Genomic DNA, 15,741 nt, shown 5'->3' with positions numbered 1-15,741 from the left:
ACCACTCATATGCACCTACTTGTTACTAGTCACAGCAGGAGGGACAACTCAGGGAGACAAAACCACTCATATGCACCTACTTGTTACTAGTCACAGCAGGAGGGACAACTCAGGCAGACAAAACCACTAGTTGAATGAAGAGTCAGGAAAGAAGACTGGAGAATGGATGAGGATTTACTCTACCTTACAGTTATGAATGGCTTAGAGTATGCTCACACAGCATTACGCATTTTCATAAAATGTCTTTAGTGTATTGTAGCAATAAATGGACTCACCGATGCACAACCTTTTTGGCTGAAGCTATAAAATCTCTAGTCGAATGTTTTTAGTTCTCACAAACATCATTCAACTTAGCATATTTAAACATCAAAACATTCATGTAATTATGAAGTGTTTTCATAGAGGCATTACTGATAATATTTGACAAAGGAGCACTAGCATCTTTGAGAGATTCAAACGACACAAAAGACCAAGAAGAGCATCATTTTTTAGACTATATTCTCATAGCTTTTATTGTAATTAATGTTTAAATTGCCAAAGTTATTCTAAATACCAGTTCAATCCAACCATAGCAATATATTAGCTAATGGGCCAATCAACCGCCACGCTAAATTGTTACCATGGCAAATTCGTTATGCTATCAATTGATTGGTTGGTTATTATTAGGAACCTGAACATAAAATACATGTATAATCAACAATTTGGCCTTTTGTCCTCAACAAATGTCATCATAGATAGAGCTCCATAAGCAGCTCAAACGTTTTTGTTGCCATGTTGACGTGATCATATGATTCCATTCTACATGAAACTAGCAAACAATATCAGTGATCATTTATTCATTTGAAACTTAGCGGAAGCCATTCACATCCACAAAAACTCCTTCGAGCCGACCAAAACATTGAAATGTCACACAGAAGTTCATTGCAAGAACAGACACTTACCGCAGCATTGCCCATGACAGCAAGAGGCTTGTTCACTCAAAAAATGAATGTAAACTTAAAAGCAGCCATTGGCTCTTACATTAACTGCTGACTTAGCAGTTAGCGCTGAGTGTGATAAGGTAATGCATGTCAAGTCATGTGAGCAAATAAAGAAGCAAACATAATGGACAGCAACCAGCGCACAAAGCAGTTATGATTTGCATTCATACGTAACAATAGATATAGAAGTAGATAAAGCTTTTGGACAAGCGTTGTGAGATTGTATTTATCAGATAACTAGCAAGACATCAATAGTAAACATACAATCTCTGAGTTGGATGGAAACAAAGTTACATAACAGTTCATAGACCTGCCTCAAGGGAGCAAGACATCGCTGAGAACTGTTTGTTGATGGCAAGCTGCTATAAAGAAAAAAGCAGTATGCAATTTTTGAGGTTATTTATTGAGTTTGGCTCGTTTCTTCTGTTTACAAAGCTACCTGCTACTGTATGCTTATTACACAATATCTCTATCAATAAATAATTCTTTGTTACTGTGTGCTGGGTGTGTGCTGGGTGTGTGTGTGTGGTGTGTGTGTGGTGTGTGTGTGGTGTGTGCATGGGTGCATGTGCGTGTGTAGTCTGAGTGGCGCATGTGATGTGTTTAGTATGTGTCATGAGTGTTGTGTGTGGTGTGTGAGATACGTGGGTGCGTGTAGGATGTGTATAGTGTGTGTGTTGTGTATAGTGTGTGTGGTGTGTATAGTGTGTGCGCAGTGTGTGTGCGGTGTGTGTGTGTGTGCGCAGTGTGTGTGCGTGCACGCATGCGTGCATGTGTGTGTGTGCGTGTAGTGTGTGTGTAGTGTGTGTGCGTGTGTCTGTCTGTTAGTCTACACCAACGCATTTTTTGGTAAATTTCGTCAAAACTTCACATGCTCAATGCTTTTTGCCAAGTAGCCAAAAATATTTAGTTTCAAAACTCCATCTGGTTCCAGAGAACCAGCCTATTAGACACCCACCTGCAGGCAATATGATTGGAAATTAGAAAAATCTCTGGCAACACTGGCTTACTACTAGTTCCTGATGTAAATACTAATACTGCTAGATTAAATTTGACTTTACATATTATATGCTTTATGAAACCTTAGTTTTTATTTGCAGGTGGTTTGGTGCTCAGTCTACAAAAAAAAGATTATTAAGTTTTTATTTGGCAATACAAAGCAAAGATTGTTTACTACGAGTATTTTTATTAACATTATTATTACTACGACTATATCGATTGGTGAAGCCATAAAACAGAAATTGTTCCTCCACTTAGCTACGAGTTTCTGTCGTTGTTCGCTACCCTAATGCACCAGCTGACACAAAGGAGCAGGAGCTCTGGTATTAAGTACTCAATTGACTATGAGTGGGGGTACACATGATCAGTAGCAGAGAATCTTTAGATAGGCAAGAATCATGACTGAAATAGGAATGGGAATATTGAAGATCACAGTTGCTAACACATTATCTAGTAACAATCAAATTTATAGATATGATACTATCATTTTATGCTAACATATGAAGCTAAACCTTTTAATAATTCTTTTTCTTTTGCTACTAAAAATGTCAGTTTAAAAATGAATCTTGATGGTGTTTTTATGTTAGAGTTGAGCAACAATAAACCAGACATCATATCATTCTCACAGCTTTACTTAAATACAATAATACTTTACTTAAATACAAAATGTACTTTTAACAATTTTTTTGCTATATATTGCTGGACCTTTTACACTGACTTGCGCATTGATACATAGGCAATAGCGTAGGAGAAATGTATCAAAAGAGTAGATAACTCCAAATAATTATGTCTGAGTTTTTGACCCCCTGAAAATGTTAACCAAACTCAATTCAGTGAAAACGAATACACCGCTAGCATGGTTTCTGGCATTTTTACCAGAAGAAGTTGTTTCGAGCGTAAAGGTACACAAAGATGAACAAAGAGTGTGTTACATTATCTATAACTGGTATATTCAGAGATAAACCAGGCTTTAGCAGGTACATGTTAATGTAATAATAACATTGAACTTGCATTGATTAGTATACTACCAAACCTCAAAAAGGTTGAGCTCTTCACGCCCGTCCCTCACATTTGTTACTCTTACAGTGTTAACATACACAACTAGTTTCTTGATACTGACAAGTACAAAATTATCTTCAAATTGCGCTGATAGTGAAAAATTAGAAAAATATCAATATCTTTTTAGTCCAACTTCTAGTATCCTGCAGTTATATAACCTAGTGACCTTAGCTAGCTGGGTTCAACTCTCGAAGAGCGGCATTTAGCCTGAGAATGTCAATGAGAACCATCCCTATTTCCTGTTTAACTAGAGAGTAGTAAGCCTCCGGGGTGATAAATTGCAAAGCAGCCAGTTCTGCTAACAGTCGTCCATCATAGCCCGCAAACCTGAAATAATATACAATTTTAGCTCTAATCAAGGTTAGACCACATTTATTCTGAAACACTGTTGACTGAAAAGGTTTTATGGCTATGTACGGTATGTATATTTTTTTATTGGCATTGGTAATCATCAGCAGTATGATGTTTTTATTACATGTTAAAAGAAAAATATGAAATCACAGAATTAGGAATTATTAAGTGAGTTGAACAAACATTTATTTTGTAATTCATTACACATAATTGATATTATTAAACATTGTATAAAACTTTTTTCTTTACGTATTTTATAATGTGCTGTTTAATGCTGAAAATATTGTTTTAGGTTATTCACAACATCTTTCAAAAAGGAATAGTACAGCAAGTAAAACCATGTAGATAATTTTTTAAGAGAAGACAACTCTACACTTGGTATACATTCCAATAGGACAGGAAACAATGCTTATACTTGCGTTCTCTAGACTGTCTGAGCAGACAACTTAGAAGTAGCAGCATTAGTAATTATAATAAAACAAACTTCACTAATGGCATTATATCAGCCTAGCTTTAAAAATCTATATAGCTTAATATATAATAGCTGATAATTAATATAGATTTAAAAATATTTTATATGCAAATAGTTTCTCCTTGAAACGCGTTTTTTTAGTTATTTCATTCTTTACACAGCTTTAGAAAAATACTTTTTTAATAGATGTTACAATCAAGTATTTTACTCAAGATATTTGAAAAAAGAAGTAAACAATGTCTTATGTCACTGCTAAACTTTAGACTAAGAACTCGTACTTACTTCTTGCTATAACGGTCTAGCTCATGTTGCTTGAACCACTCTACGACCCTCTCCTTTGTCCAAGAGGTACACCGAAGCCGTGTAACATTAAATATAGTTTTTATGTTAGTGCTGGGGAACTGATCAATGTCTGCACCACTTGTCAGAGGCTGGGCAGGCATAACAGCAGTACCCTGGGGTTTGAGGTCCTCTTCATCTTCTTCGACATCAACTGGATTTACAGCTGAAATAGACATTGCCTGCTATGAATAGTTGTTGCCTTCCCGGCTGTTTATATAAGCTATGAGCATAGCAAAATTGCTGTTTGCAAGGTTATTATTCAGTGTTACAGAAGGTCGTCCATCAGGAGAGAAATCACCATTTGTAAAATTATTGTTCAGTTTTTGATCGAATTGTCAGTCAATAGTGAACTTTTTATTTTCCAGGGATATAATTTTAGGCTGTATACATGTACTTATACTCGGCTAAAAAACAAATGCAAGCTGAAATATTTTTATTTTTCCCTATCTAAAATGTTAAACTGCAAACTGTTACAGGAAGTTGTCTTACCAACACGGAACTAATGTCCTTGCCTACCAAATGTCCTTGCTTAGCAAATGTTCTTGCTTAGCAAATGTCCTTGCCTAGCAATTGGCCTTGCCTAGCAAATGTCCATGCCTAGCAAATGTCCATGCCTAGCAAATGTCCTTGCCTAGCAAATGTCCATGCTTAGCAAATGTCCTTGCCTAGCAATTGGCCTTGCCTAGCAAATGTCCATGCCTAGCAAATGTCCTTGCCTAGCAAATGTCCTTGCCTAGCAAATGTCCTTGCCTAGCAAAAGTTCATGCCTAGCAAATGTCCTTGCCTAGCAAATGTCCTTGCCTAGCAAATGTCCTTGCCTAGCAAAAGTCTATGCCTAGCAAATGTCCTTGCCTAGCAAATGTCCTTGCCTAGCAAAAGTCCATGCCTAGCAAATGTCCATGCCTAGCAAATGTCTTTGCCTAGCAAATGTCCTTGCCTAGCAAATGTCCTTGCCTAGCAAATGTCTATGTCTAGCAAATGTCCATGCCTAGTAAATGTCTTGCCTCGCAAATGTCCTTGCCTAGCAAATGTCCATGCCTAGCAAATGTCCTTGTCTAGCAAATTTCCTTGCCTAGCAAATGTCCTTGGTTAGCAAACGTCCTTGCCTAGCAAATGTCCATGTCTAGCAAATTTCATGCCTAGCAAATGTCCATGCCTAGCAAATGTCATGCCTAGCAAATTTCCATATTTAGCAAGCAATAAATGATTGTGTTGCCAACTGACTAAAGCTATATTTTACACGATGAACATAACCAGAGCATATGTGTATGAATTTATTCAAAAGTATTTTTATTAAAGTAGTTATAAACATTGCTGCCGCTGCAAGTACAAGCATGTGCTACTAGTTCTGTTGGTATAGCGGAAGAGAAAACTCACCAAAGTTCAAAACTGACCAATGATAGGGTCATCTGTAAACGCTGCACACCTACATTTTGAAAAAATTTAATTAAATACTTTTTCATCAATTCTAAGCTGTTTGTGTCCTATTTTTTATAGCATTTGGCAACTTTTTTGACAGTTCACATGAAAGTAAACAGTTTAACGCTAACAATGCTTCAGAGATAATTTAAAAACAAAAATGGAGTTTGGAACTTCGCTCATCAAGTCTGATAGTTCTAAAAACTACGGTGTGAGCTGAAGATATGAAAGTTAAAATATCGCTGCCCTCTCGTGATATTTTAGAAGAACATAGGTAATTATAGTTATTTAATTCTAAATAACTCTAATAATTATTTTAATAGAAAATGAGTTCATTAGTTAGGTAGTTGTGTTGTATATAGCAATTTCATTTTGGTGAGCCGCATATTGCAAAACGACTGCTTCAAAATAAAAATTTGAAAACAGAAAATATTCAGTAAGCATAAAAGTCTGTATCTATCACTCGTTACATTACTCCTATTTGACTGTGGGAATGCTAGTCATATTGGCGAATATATAAAAAAAACATATCCTGTTTTTTTTTAGTTTCATTATAAAGTTGTTTGTTCTTGCATTTGTCATAATATTTGGATAGTAGTCAGTTAATCTATTTACGAAGACAAATTATTTAAACATACACTTGTGTTTGGTTTGTAGCCGATTTTAAAAAATCTTTAATTTTATCCAAGGCCAAGATAAAAATTCTATAAAGATGAACTTGCTCAAAACTTAAATGAATTTTATTAGAAGATATCGGTATTTTTCTATCATTTGTGATTGTTTTAATGTTTGAGGTCACCTGACTGCCGGGATGTTTCAAGATTAAATTCAACAAAACCCGATCGTGATTAAAACACTCAGATCAAACAAAATTGTGACTATCGTGTCTGTTGATGCAAAATGACCAACAGAATAGAGACGCGTAGCACCCTAACTTGAAAACGATAGCCGATATCAGCTATCGCAACGATAGCAATTAGCAATTAGCAATGTTATTTTGCATGTATTTTTTTCTGAGCACTTTTTACAGCAGTCAAAATTTTTGATTTTATTCTTGAAACATCCTGGCTGTCCGAGCACCTCAATTATCGAAAAACAATCGCAAATGATAGAAAAATAATGATACTTTCTCATAAAATCTAATGAAATTTAGTGCAAGCTCATCTTTAAGAACCAAAAAACTTAATAGATTATGCCAAAAGACACAACGACTCCATATATATGCAAGTTCATGTACATAAACTATATTATGAAAAAACAGTTACTATGTAAAAACTGAGCGCAAAACAGCCTTTTTAAAAGTACTCACGCTCTCCTGGCTTTATCTTGGCATCACCCCCTACGGCCTTGATGAAGCCAACCAGCTTGCTTTCATAATCACCAGGATTTGACAAATCGTAGAAAAATGTGTCACCAATAAGAAGGCCAAGCCAGCCGTCTGGCCGATACTTAGCCTGCATTCTTAGAGGCACCAGTTTCTTCTGCATGCGGGCAGCATATGAGATTTCTAAACAAAAAACGTTCAATATTTTGAAGACTAGAAATACTGGATACGGTTCACACTTGCCAGTTAACATAAAAGCTTTTGACACAAGGTCTTATTTTAGCATTTAATTAACTCCATAAATTACACCTCTTTATTGTGCTCATTCTGTGAAAACATCACCTACATTTGGAGTTGCCTTCTTTGATAGAAAATGCTTTGTTTAATCTTTCCAAAGACCAATAGCTAGTTGTTTAATTCCGCTAGCAGTACAAGGTTTAATTTCCTATCAAAACTCAGTTCAAACAGATCATCATGATAATTGAATCTAATTCGTAAAAAACTAGGTTTAGTTCCAAAGGTCTGTTTCGGGAGAATACTCAAAGGTGATTCGTTGTATTTTCATTGCTGTGATCCTTTTTACACTATATTATGAGTTTTAAAATTTTATTGATTAAATAGGCACCACTTTTAAGCTTGAGAATAAAAAGAAGAAGAATCTATTTTGTCCTTCATATGTCTGTAATCATAAGATTATTCTGTTTATGAAAGATTTCTGATGCTAATATAAAACTCTGTTTATTTCAAAAGAAGCACTGACCTTCTGTCTCACAATGCGGTCTATCTAATTATGGCCTTACCTTGTCTGCAGGCAGCACTAGCTTTGTACTTTTCTGTTAAAACAGGCACCAACAGGGCTGCATTCTCTACCGCTCGAGCCATGGCCTCCAAAGTGTTTCCACCTAACAACACCAATAGATGCTTCATAGCTACACACTCATCTAGTTGATGCTTCCCAATTTCAGAAAAGAACTCAAAACCCTCTTTGCATGCACACAATAGCTTGTCAATAACTGAGAAAAGTGTCCTGGAATTCGTTCAGCACAGATGTGATCTGAGTTCGGGTGGTTGAGCAGTTGTCCATAGCTGTGATTTGACCAAGCTCTGATCAGAGCTCGGGTGGTCGAGTAGCTGTCCATAGCTGTGATTTGACCAAGCCCTGATCAGAGCTCGGGTGGTTGAGCAGTTGTCCATAGCTGTGATTTGACCAAGCTCTGATCAGAGCTCGGGTGGTCGAGTAGCTGTCCATAGCTGTGATTTGACCAAGCCCTGATCAGAGCTCGGGTGGTTGAGCAGTTGTCCATAGCTCTGATTTGACCAAGCTCTGATCAGAGCTCAGGTGGTCGAGTAGCTGTCCAAAGCTGTGATTTGACCAAGCCCTGATCAGAGCTCGGGTGGTTGAGCAGTTGTCCATAGCTCTGATTTGACCAAGCTCTGATCAGAGCTCAGGTGGTCGAGTAGCTGTCCATAGCTGTGATTTGACCAAGCCCTGATCAGAGCTCGGGTGGTTGAGCAGCTGTCCATAACTGTGATTTGACGAAGCTCTGATCAGAGCTCGAGTGGTTGAGTAGCTGCCCATAGCTGTGATTTGACCAAGCCTAGCCTGTCTTGACAACCTGTTGTTTTTGCGGAGTTGTCCCCCGTCAAGCGGAGCAAGCAAAACAACAGCTTGTTACAATACGCACTGCATCTGATGCATCAGCTGCACTGAAAGGGAGTTGTTCTCTTACGTATATGCGGTTTGGCTGCAATGTTATGTGGGTCGGATTTAGCTCAAAAATTTATGCAGAAAAAAATAAGATATAGCTGTTAACATTAACATATCTTTAAACTGCAACTGAGGTTGCCAAAAGTCATACAATAATGGCCTGATCTGGCTAATGTTGAACTTCTGTAGCAGAGGCAATGGTAACTGAATTTCGACATCCATATACGTAACTTATCTATTTATAATCTAATTAATTGAAAACAATGAATAAGCTAGCAATGAAACTAAATTTACTTTAGAACAAATAAAACCTACAACCTACAACCTCCTCAGCACACTTACTCATCCTCTCATAGTCTATCCAGACTCTGTAGCCTTCCTTTCTCAATCTCTCTCTCACCTTCTTCACCTGTTCTTGTACTTCCCACTGGTAGCTTATCATGATGTGACTTAGCTTTTCTGTTAAGCACAAAATTATGTGATAATAAATCAGAGCTGAGGCTATTTTATATTAGTTAATTCTACATTGTTTGTTTCATAGACAACAGGGTGTCTGAACTGAGATCTGCCAGCTACACATCAAATACTAGCTTCACAGCATTTTTTGGCATCTTTTTTAAATTACCCGATATACTTGAACTATAAAAATTAACCAACTTTTTTGAGTTAGTTGTTTGATAAATGGTTAAATAGTCGACTAGGTTAATTAGTCGACCAGTTTAATGTTACTAAACTTAACTGGATGCATCAACAACTGAAATTACAAGAGTTTAATGCCTCCAAAAAGTGCACAACTGAAACTTCCTTCTGACAACAGTAACAAATAAATTTCAATAATATTTTTTTAACTTTCAAACACAATAGAGTCAATTATAAAAACTAAGATTTAAAATTAGGGGCTTGATGTAGTGTTGACATAAAAAGGGACTGTAATTGATAGTAGTAACTGCTGAATCATATTTTACACATATGTACTAGTACCATGGCAGCCTGACGCCGTGAGATATTGTTAGATTTAATAGCTAATTACACAAGTATTCCAAACTACAAGAAGATGGTTGAGTGGCCCAGATGGTGTTGTGGCTGGTAACTATGCTGAAAGTTGTGAGTTCTAATCCTGTACAATGTGATCTTTTATCCAACATCGAAATGTCATTTTAAACAGACGGACAAAAATGGCTCTTATTATAGTAAAGATAAATATGTAATCTTATGCAATTCCTTAAAATGTAGAGAAAAGTCTGTAAACGTAAAATTCCATTATTAAAATTTTTTATCTTACTTGTGCTACATTTAATCAGATATCCTGTTCCCTAAAGCATTTTCTAACATATTACAAGCATGTATGTTAACTCCTAATGCATTAAAAGCATGTATGTTAACTCCTAATGCATTACAAGCATGCATGTTAACTCCTAACACATTACAAGCATGCATGTTAATTCCTAACACATTACAAGCATGTATGTTAACTCCTAACACATTACAAGCATGTATGTTAATTCCTAACGCATTACAAGCATGCATGTGAGCCACTAACATATTAAAAGCATGTATGTGATGCAAATACTCTCCACACCAAGCAAACCTTACTTGTATTAAATTTAGTTGGCATGTCCTTATTAGCCTTCCTTTTCTGCAGATGCTCCCTTTCTCCTTCCAGCTTCCAAAGAGCACCATCAGCCGCTGCCTTCACCTCAGGTATTTTAGACTTTGCCAAACTGCGCAGCGCTGAAGTAGATATATAAAGTTGTCTACTCTATGAGTAAATCATCCTCCACCATGTAAAGCTAGTTACAACATAAAGGGAGGCAGTGCAGACTAATTAGATTAAAAAGTAAAAAGGTTGCTTATGGTCAGTAAATAAAATAGAACAGCGTTTGTTAACATCATTGTATTAGAGTGCATTCTTATCATTCTTTAGAAGTAAATACACTTCTTAAATATTCAAAAACACAATTTGAACTATGAAAATCCTAAAAAAATTCAACTTAAATTCTTCAAAATTAGTTTGGCGATTACTACAATTTTTTTACTGTTTGATGCAGAAGGAATCACAGCAGTTGGAAATATATGACACATCCGCTGATTATTATGTTACATCCTGAAGGAGAAAACATATATTATGATAATTATTATAATATTGTATTTATTGATACATCATTTCATTGTAATAATGTATTAATAAACAATTGATAATAATTGATAGCATCAATTATATACTATAATATTATAATTATTAAACTATATGCTATAATTATAAAATTATAATTATAAATACTGCTTAACGGAGGAGCTGATAAACATTTTAATTAGTTACCAATATTTTATTAGCATGTTACTATTATTCTATTAAAGAATTAAATTTTAAAGGACTCTAAATTTCTTCCTCACATGGCTTATCATTTTTTCAGTTTTCAAGTTATAAAATTTTGTGATGAGATTTGAATCACAGACTATGATTAAATCCATAAAATTAACTTGAAATATAGAGATAATCCATTTTAGCTTACGTCTCACCTTGCATCAGCCCAGGTTCTTCCTTGATAGTTTTCATGTTTTTTTCATCAAAGGCAAGCATCCAAATTCCTTGTGCAGCGTACTCTTGTAAGGAAGCTTTTTGTCTGTTCATCGCCTCCACGTAGAGCGGCAGCACCCCAGCTTCCACCAATAGTATTTTGTTACTGTCAGCCACAGCAATGTTATTTATACCCAAAATCACCTCATCCGCATGATAACCAGATTTACTAGAATGCTCATTTTCGCCAGCCAAGGCATCTTGTAAGACCGACAGCACAAATTTCATGCTTTTCTCCTCGAGTTCAATGACCGATTTGTTTTTGTGGTCATCTTCAGACAAAAGGTAGGAGCAGGCAAATATACTCTTTGTTTTTAGGGCTTGAGTTCCGCTGTTCCGATATTTTCCGATAATGCGCAATGCATCTTTATCTCGTAAGTCAAAGACTGCGTTCTCATGTTTGTTGCAGAAATTATGAATGGTGCCGAGACATCCTTTGATGGCTTTGTGCTGGGGATGCGCTGCTAAGCAGTCGTCTTTAAGAGGGTACAGATGAATGTCGAGACATTCCAGTACAAACTCAACTGCACCTTCGTACAAAGCTGTAAGAGTTTTGGGTTCCTTCATGTCACTACCATTCCATAATATGACGAGTAAATAGTAGCAGTTGTTTAGCGCATCGACGATATGAGGCTGCGATTTTGCGTACTTATCCCACAGTTGGCCATTTGATAGGTCATTACCAGTTTCAGCCTTTTTTGCCTCAAATTCATCCATGATCGCCTTAAAGTAGACCTTCATAAAAGTTATGACATCTTCGTTCAACAGCGTCTCAAGAAGTCGTTTCCTGTTGGCAGGCTCGGGGTTGTGAAGAGTATGCATTCCCTTTGACAGCAGGCTACAATAAAATCAATAATGTGTATAGACATCTAAAACTAACCCCATAGAGTAAATTTGAGTTAGAGATATCAACTTGGCTAGATTTTTTCCTCTTATAACGCATCATTGCGAGCATAAACTTCTTCAGTAAGCCAGATGAACCATTCATGTAGAAGTTAGCTTTAGAACAATAACAGAGCAACAATAAGACTTGGTAATGATTAGAAAGCAGTTGTTCTGTTCGCAGCCAATTCGTCTTCTCTGTTGGTACCCATCTACCAGATAATACAAACAGCTGCCTGGTTTATCATGCATTAGACTAAGATTATGTGCTCTGGCATAGGCCGGCTCACAGAAACCCATGTTCAGTTGAAAAAATCAACTAAATGTTGACTATCCTTAAATGCAAACCCCAATACATCTTTACTGATACCTTGAGAATGATTCAGGCTATCTATTGAAGTAAATCTCTTAAGATAAAGTAACTCCAAATGATCACCATAGAATGACCAGCTAACAGTATATGGGACCAAGTATGCACAACTCATAATCAACTACAAACATGAGTTCTTGTGTTAAAAGAGAAGGGTAGGGAGAGAACAAGAGAAGGAGTGACAATGGACAAAAAGTTTGGGGGAGAATGGTTGGGACAGGAGTAGAAGAGGGAATATAGAAGAGAGGATATAGGAGAAAAGGGTCTAGAAACAAAGGGCTGGAGGAGGGCTTAACGAAGGCAAGGAGAAAATAAGTTGGCAAGAGTAGAGAGAGACTGGCTGAATAAGGGTAGGAAGGGAGGAAGGGCACAAGAAGGCTGAAAAAGGCAAAAAGGGCACGGAGAGGAAGGGGAGGCAAAAAGAAAAGGGCAGGAAGTGAAGGGATGGGTAAGAAGAGCAAGAAGGGAAAAGATGTGGTTAATTTTCACTAGCGAAATATTGGTATTTCTCTCTCGTTATTCTGATACATTTTACATAAGAAGCTAAAAATAAATGATGTATTTTGAGTTATAAATATGGATCAGTAGAAGCACTCTGAACTCAATTCCTTCCAAACCAATCATCCTCGTCTCACTGAAAGTACCAGTTCATAGGCATCTTACTTACTAGAAATCCTTGGAGTACTCTTTGGAATTGATCACCAGCTCAGTCATGTCTTTCCTGGTTAGGAAGTCTATGACATAACGCACTTCTTTTAGCCTTTGCTCCACATTTCCATTGTTTACCTTCCATTTGGAAATGTATTCGTGTGGTATAGCCGTATTTGAGCCATCGGTGAGACAAGCCGGGGGTGGTAAATCCTTCTCTGGAGGCGCATGAGGGACGAGTGGTTCCTTTCCTTCCCTGTCACTCAGCTCTACTTTATTACTACCTTTCATTGTATAGCTTGGCTCATTTCCTCTGGCTGTTAGAGGCTCATCCCCACTCAACTGCGGCAGCCTCTCACCCATCGGCTGTTTATACAAATGTATACAGAATACTATTAAAACGGAATTTGAAGTTTCAGATCTTTTCAACATTTGTTCAAGCTAAAAACCAGTTTATGGTCATCGTGCTAACAACTGAATAGAAGGAGGAGAGTTTTAAATATGACGTAAGTATCTGATAGTAGTGTCTTACAAATTATGAGTGATTTAAGAAGCTTGTTTAAAATGTTTCAATGATAGGTGAACACTGATGTCGTTTAATTGTTGCCGTAACGCAACACAGTTTATAACGCTAAACAGTCGTTGTCAACACTACATGGCGATAACCTGTCACTAAAGTAGAAAAAAGTCCTGTCTTACAGTAGTCCTAGCCGAATGCCCGGCGTTGCACAGGTATTAAAAACAGCTTACAAACAGTGGCAGGTAATATAGTTGCCTGCTCCTTGTTATTAGCCTGGCACAATGCTAATGGCTAATTTGAGTAAGCTACATGTAGCATTGCTAAACTTACTAATAAGAGCCGTGAGAGCAAGATTTAGTGATGTTGCGCCGTAATGCAGAGTGCTATGCATATTTTAATCTAGATAACCACTCATATCACTTAATGAATCAATTGCACCTCGCGTAGCTCAACCGGTTAGTTCATTGCCTGGTGATAGTCTATTGCCTCCAAGATCTAATCTTCTGCGATACGGATTCTTTACTACCAGATACTAACAGCCATAGCAGGACCAAAAAAATCACAAACGAACATACAAACACTGAAGTTTATATATATGGACTATATACTTTTAATCCAAACAGTTTTATTGTTGCATTTATTAAGCCCTAATTGTAATGAACATACAAGAAGTAGTACATATACGTGGTAATACAGAGTTAGTTCTCTGGCTATAGAAAGATGAAATGATCAAACAAGCTGCTGTTAAGATAAAAACATTGTTAATATATCAGGCAAGCAGCACATGAGCCAGGAAATGCTAGGGAAAACTAGATGACTAAACAGCGCAGGGTTAAAGGACATTATAAACGCAGAAAACTTACAGCAGCGTTTCCCATTGAACAACAGATCAGATTGACCTACAGGAGAGATTGAACAATTATAATTGGCATGCTCACGGATTGCGTTTTGCTAATGCTCTGGTTGACTAGGCTCTAAATGACACACATTGGTGCATGAAACGAATAAAAGAAAGAATTAGGCTTACCTAGGGTTGACAGCCAAGTCCGCAAACAAGGGTTCATTCAACTAGGCAACTGGATAAACATAATGCCGTGCGTCGTACTGACTAAATGTCAATGTTGATATATGAAAGCTTGCGTATGAATTACTTAGCAACAGCTAATGAGTGCTGCTGTGAATGGAGTATTCTCTAAACAAAGAGAAAACAACTCAGTTCGCAGATGAATGGATTTGAATGAATTAAGGGCCGTATAAAGAAAGAAAAAGCAACTCCAATCAACTAACAAGTTTCCGGTTAGTGTAGCGACACCTGGGTGCAGCATTGACAGTGCTACACTAGGCTGACAAGCTGAAGGCGCTTTCATAGGGCGCTATAGTAGAGCAATAGTTGCGCAAAAGCAAAAACTATGCGCATGCACGAGTGTGATGCCATTGGTCTCTAAAGCAGTTTCCATGGCATAAAAGTGGCGCATTGCACTGAATCATGACAGAATGAGAGGGAAAAGGATGTACCCATAGGAAGATGTTCGTACGCTGTCGCTGTATGGAGGCTTAGTGCTGTAATTATCAACTTAGGTATGGCAAAAGTTATGCCTATCATGCTATCCATATAATCAACTGTAAACCATCAGCTCAACCACTTGCTTAGATTGTAAACACTGTAGAAGTACACTGTTTGTCCTCTTGTATTACATGCAAAGTAGCTGAAAAAATCCTCATGAATAACCATTATTCATTTAGACTTGATAAAACAATAAATTGTTTTCTTAAATTTATGTTTTGATATGCTAGGATGGCATGGTAACAGCTGGCTTTTGCTTCCTAAAACTATCGCCGAGTTTAAAAACAAAACATTTTCCTCCCGAACAAGCTATGCAGAATTGCAGCTATTGATAACAGAGGTACATCAACTTTCATTATAGTTGTTGAAAAAGTGACCATTGTTTAAAAACAAATTGAGGCCATTGAGCATTTGCGCAGTGTTTGGCCTTAGAACAAGGACACAGACCAAAAAACGTAAATGGCTGTTAACCTTTAAATCAATTAAACATAATTGCAAATTTTCTTGATACAATAATGAAGATGT

At 36.9% G+C, this 15,741-nt stretch overlaps 2 protein-coding genes across 2 annotated transcripts in view; one reads left to right on the top strand and one right to left on the bottom strand.

Annotated features, from left to right (window-relative positions):
• LOC137394300 (SLIT-ROBO Rho GTPase-activating protein 1-like) overlaps nt 1–15,741 on the top strand; it is a 207,335-nt gene that overhangs the window by 109,530 nt on the left and 82,064 nt on the right. The window lies entirely within an intron of this gene.
• On the bottom strand, nt 3,206–14,722 carry LOC137388900 (uncharacterized). Its single transcript, XM_068075389.1, has 10 exons — nt 14,680–14,722; nt 14,516–14,551; nt 13,152–13,498; nt 11,175–12,070; nt 10,248–10,385; nt 8,991–9,113; nt 7,747–7,848; nt 6,932–7,129; nt 4,144–4,366; nt 3,206–3,365 (listed from the first exon to the last, which is right to left on the bottom strand). The coding sequence occupies exons 2-10, from the start codon at nt 14,528–14,530 to the stop codon at nt 3,206–3,208; spliced, it is 2,202 nt and encodes a 733-aa protein (XP_067931490.1). The 5' UTR covers nt 14,531–14,551; nt 14,680–14,722.

The sequence above is a fragment of the Watersipora subatra genome, chromosome 1 (genome assembly GCF_963576615.1).
Source record: "Watersipora subatra chromosome 1, tzWatSuba1.1, whole genome shotgun sequence".
NCBI lineage: Eukaryota > Metazoa > Bryozoa > Gymnolaemata > Cheilostomatida > Watersiporidae > Watersipora > Watersipora subatra.
The sequence above is the reverse complement of the archived record's forward strand: the minus strand, read 5'-3'. Positions and strand labels throughout refer to the sequence as shown.

Bases quoted from the DNA above. Each gene is read 5' to 3' on its own strand.
- LOC137388900 (XM_068075389.1), bottom strand. The intron at 10,386-11,174 runs GTGAGACGTAAG...TATCTACTTCAG, and splicing joins AGAACCTGGGCTGATGCAAG to CGCTGCGCAGTTTGGCAAAG. The intron at 4,367-6,931 runs GTGAGTACTTTT...TGTCTATTTCAG, and splicing joins CAAGATAAAGCCAGGAGAGC to CTGTAAATCCAGTTGATGTC.